Raw genomic sequence first — 4,007 nt, forward strand, 5'->3', positions numbered from 1 at the left:
ACTCCCTAGTGCACTAAATTTATTTTACTATCAGGGGTCATTCACAAAATACATGACACGTTAGTTTGCAGTGTTCCGGCTCTATTTTGACTTGCAGAGAACAGCTCAATTCGTTTACAAAAGATTACTTTGTTAGAGATTATGTTTATACATTTATTTTTAAGATATTTTTTCTTTCTCAAAATTCTTGATATATTAAGTATGATGTTACTTACTATTGTGCAATTAATTTGAAAAAATTGGCTCATTTAAGAAGAACGGCGAGATGTTATAACTTTCACAAATATAAATTGTCCTTAAGGTTGAAAAAAAATATTTTTTGTTTAAATCAAAGAAATTTTAAAAAAAGGAAATAAACTAATACAGAAACTATTTGAATTACATCATTCATACTAAGTACTTACGCGCAATTTGGTCCTTTGTTAAATCGTCCTAAAATCATAAAAAAATAATGTATGTACAGTTAAAATTATGTACTGTAAGTTATTTCTGCTCTATGTACTAAATTAACCACGATAAAAGCTGCAACATACATTTTTCGCGAATAACTTGTTTGGAAATATTTTAGCAATTGATTGAAATCATTGAGTTTCAATAAATAAAGATTTCTTATCACATTTAATAGCATAATTATGATTTTATGTTATTTGATTGCAAAAAACATTTACTCTATATTTATATTAGTCAAACATCTGCCATCAAGAATTTAATAGTCAAAAAAGCACTCAACATAATAATTTATTTAATAAATGATTTATAAGGTATTATTTATTGAAGAAGCTAAAGTGACAAAATTCTCTTACCATGTTTGAGGATAAATGTCGTACAAGCGGGAATGCTCGAAGTCGGAAAGTGTAGGTTTCTTCGTGAAAGTCTAATGTAGAATACCCTAATTGTTGGCGGCGTACTTCACTTTTATGTATCCACTTAATGAACTTCTGGCACGTGATTAAGCATGTAAAAAGCTCGGGAGTCTAGCGGTTTACAGATTTGCCCAGGATGCTCTCTTTTCACATCTTCGACTCTCTTCTTCTCATCGTTTGTAGCCACCTCTCTCTCTCAGAGCTAGAAAATTTTCCTTGAACGGGATGTTGAACTAGAACTAATCTACTTGATTTCAAATTTTCGCATTTTCGATTTATGCCACGAGATCTTGGCTTCCACAAGCTGGCGCTTGGCAGAGAAAAAACTGTGATGAATTGAGTGTTGAACTATGTACAAAGTTAGAGTACCATTAAAATGGACGAACCTAAGCCATTAAATTGCTCAACATTTCTCGGTCTATAATAATTTAGATGATGGTAATAATAAAGGTAAAATACGATGCGCATGTTTTGCCTAAAAAAAAACTAAGAATAAATTCTTTTTATATAAAATAGATAATTGCTTGCATTTATGAAAATATAGACACATACTAATTTTCTTACCATACAAATGTTTACATTCTCATCAGAGAAGGTATTACGATTTGTGTAAAATTTGCTTCTCCTCTCACCCCACTCCCCTCAACTGTTTTTGTAAAATGTCTACGTTTTGGGACCTTCTGAACACGAAAAACAGGTTTTCGCGAATGTTTCTGCCTGTCTGTATGTATGAGGCTATGTGTGTTCTGCCTGAAGATTCTTAGTCAATTCTTACCTTAAATTTCGTTAGCTATCCATTTTGGATAAAAATTCAAAAATTTTGAGCATTTAAATAATGTTTGAGAGAACTATTTAAATATTTAAGTATTTTACGTACTGATATTCGTAGTACTCAAAAACGAAAAAATCATCCTAATTACTTTTTTCAACAAACAAAAAATTACCAGAGTTACAAGATTTACGAAATTTAACATAAAAATGAAAATTTGAAGCCAAACAACGCACGACATGAAAAAAGCCTAGAAAAAAGGCTTATTGAATACTCTACCAGATTATGATTACAAAATTTCGAATTTTGTTGGAAAATGGACAATTAAAGTTTTGTTCGTGCGAAAATAATGAAAAATTCAATTTGGCGGTAAAACAATGCAAGATACGGCAAAAGATGAAAGTACAAGAAATATGCACTTAACAAAGATCTACAGATTTGTTAAAAGTTAATTTTCGTTAGGGCGCGTATTTTTTGTTTTATTTATAAATAATATTTAAAATAAAAAAAATTATCTTATTTGAACAAACGACGCTGGATCTGAAAAAAACGCATGAACAAAAGTTGTAGGCGCAAATAAGATCTATAATTTTTGTATTAAGCATTGCTTGACGGAACGCACAGTTTTTGTCATTGTCGAATGTTGAAAACTAACTAAAAAATAAAAAATATAATTTTTTTGTAAAATTAGACAAGGTGCGAAACAAAGTGATAGACAAGATTTATTTATCTAAAAAGGATTTAAAAATTGGTTAAAAATCATTTTTCGAAAGCGCTGGATCATGCATTTACCTCGCGCTATGCGCCCGATCTTCGTACATATACTTTTTCAAACTAAAAGTGAAAGCACTTATTAAATCCATTTGTATATTTGAGAATCTTTGAAATACTGTGAAATTGTTGCATGATAAGATGTATTTTTTGGATTTTCCATTATTTTGTAAGCTGTCGAAATTTGAATTTTTGATTTTTCAAGAAAATTTGAAAAGCTGTTATGATAATCTTGTAGGGCATTTAGATATCAAACTTTTTCTTTTCTTGCCTTTTCTTATATTATTCGTTATTTGGCTTAAAAGGTTCTTTTTCGTGTGTTTTTTGAATTTCTTGAATGCTTTAACTCTGGTAATGTTTGGTTTTATAAAAAAAGTCATTAGGATAAATTGTTCAACTTTTTGACTACTATAAACATCCGCACAGAAAATTTTTGAATTCTGAAAAAAGTGGTCTGAAAAATATTCAAAATGGGCTTACTTTTTGAATTTTTATCCAAAATGGCTGGCTAACGAATTTGACCTTTAGCTTAGGACACTAAACGACTTTACCAAGGCCAATCCAATAGATTAATTGTTTCAAAAGTTATCGTGTTCAGAGGCAGGCAGGTATACATACACACGGACAGACTGACACATTCATAAAAACCCTTTTTTTTAATTCAGGGAGTCGCAAACGTGGACATTTGACAAAAACTTGGAGGGAGGGGGGGGGGGGGGGGGGGGGGGGGGGGGGTTAAATTTTACACAAGTCTTTTCTGGTGAGAATGCAAAAAAAATCATTAATAATTTTTTCTTTTGCTTTACTTTGGACGAAAAAATGTCATCTATTTAAAAAATGGAGTCACTTTTAGTATTTTCATCCAAAATGTTTGAGTAACGAATTTGGCATTTAGCTTAGGGAACTAAAAGAGTGTAACAAAGGCCAATCTAATAATTTTTTTTTAAGATATCGTGCTCACAGCCAGACAGACATACAGCAAGACGCATTTTTAAATACCTGCTTTTCGGATTCATGGGGTCTCAAAACTTGGATCTTTTGACAAAAACTGGGGGGCCGGGTAAATTTTACACAAATCTAATATCTTCTCTGATGAGAATATACACATGATTTATTTGTCATGGATAATTTTTGGATAGTCTTGTTTATGTTTTTAGTCGTAAAAAATAGCACTCAAAACATTAAGAAAATTAAATTTTTGAAAACCTCACACACGAGACGATTTTTTTTAATGTTAATGGAGTTTTTCTTGATTAAAGCCAAAACTGCGCATCCTATCAAATAGTGGTTAATCGCAAATTTATAGATATTTTTCAAAACCACAATTTTTGTTTTTTTATCTTTTACCTTGTTTTGTTTCGTTTGTTCAAAAATGTAATTTTTGGATTTTTAATTATTTTGTATGGTGTCAAAATTTAAATTTTTAATTGTTCAAGAAAATTCAAAAAGTTAATATGATGATCTTGTAGGGCATTCAAAAAGCAACATTATTCTTCTCCTAATTTTTTTGCATATCGTGCGTTATTTGACCTAAAATGTTATTTTCGTGTTTTTTGGAACTGTGTAAATGCTAACGAACTTGACCTTTAGTTTAGGACACTAAA

General features: G+C 30.4%; 1 protein-coding gene across 1 annotated transcript in view; it reads right to left on the reverse strand.

Annotated features, from left to right (window-relative positions):
• LOC117182112 (troponin C, isoallergen Bla g 6.0101-like) overlaps positions 1–950 on the reverse strand; it is a 71,950-nt gene extending 71,000 nt beyond the window's left edge. Inside the window, exons 1-2 of the mRNA XM_033375144.1 lie at positions 804–950; positions 405–432 (exon numbers count right to left, since the gene is read on the reverse strand). Of these exons, the coding sequence (XP_033231035.1) occupies positions 405–432; positions 804–806 (31 nt within the window). The 5' untranslated portion in view covers positions 807–950. The remainder of the gene's footprint in view (positions 1–404; positions 433–803) is intronic.
• Between the last annotated feature and the right edge of the window lie 3,057 nt (positions 951–4,007).

Source organism: Belonocnema kinseyi, chromosome 10 (genome assembly GCF_010883055.1).
Source record: "Belonocnema kinseyi isolate 2016_QV_RU_SX_M_011 chromosome 10, B_treatae_v1, whole genome shotgun sequence".
Taxonomy (NCBI): Eukaryota; Metazoa; Arthropoda; class Insecta; order Hymenoptera; family Cynipidae; genus Belonocnema; species Belonocnema kinseyi.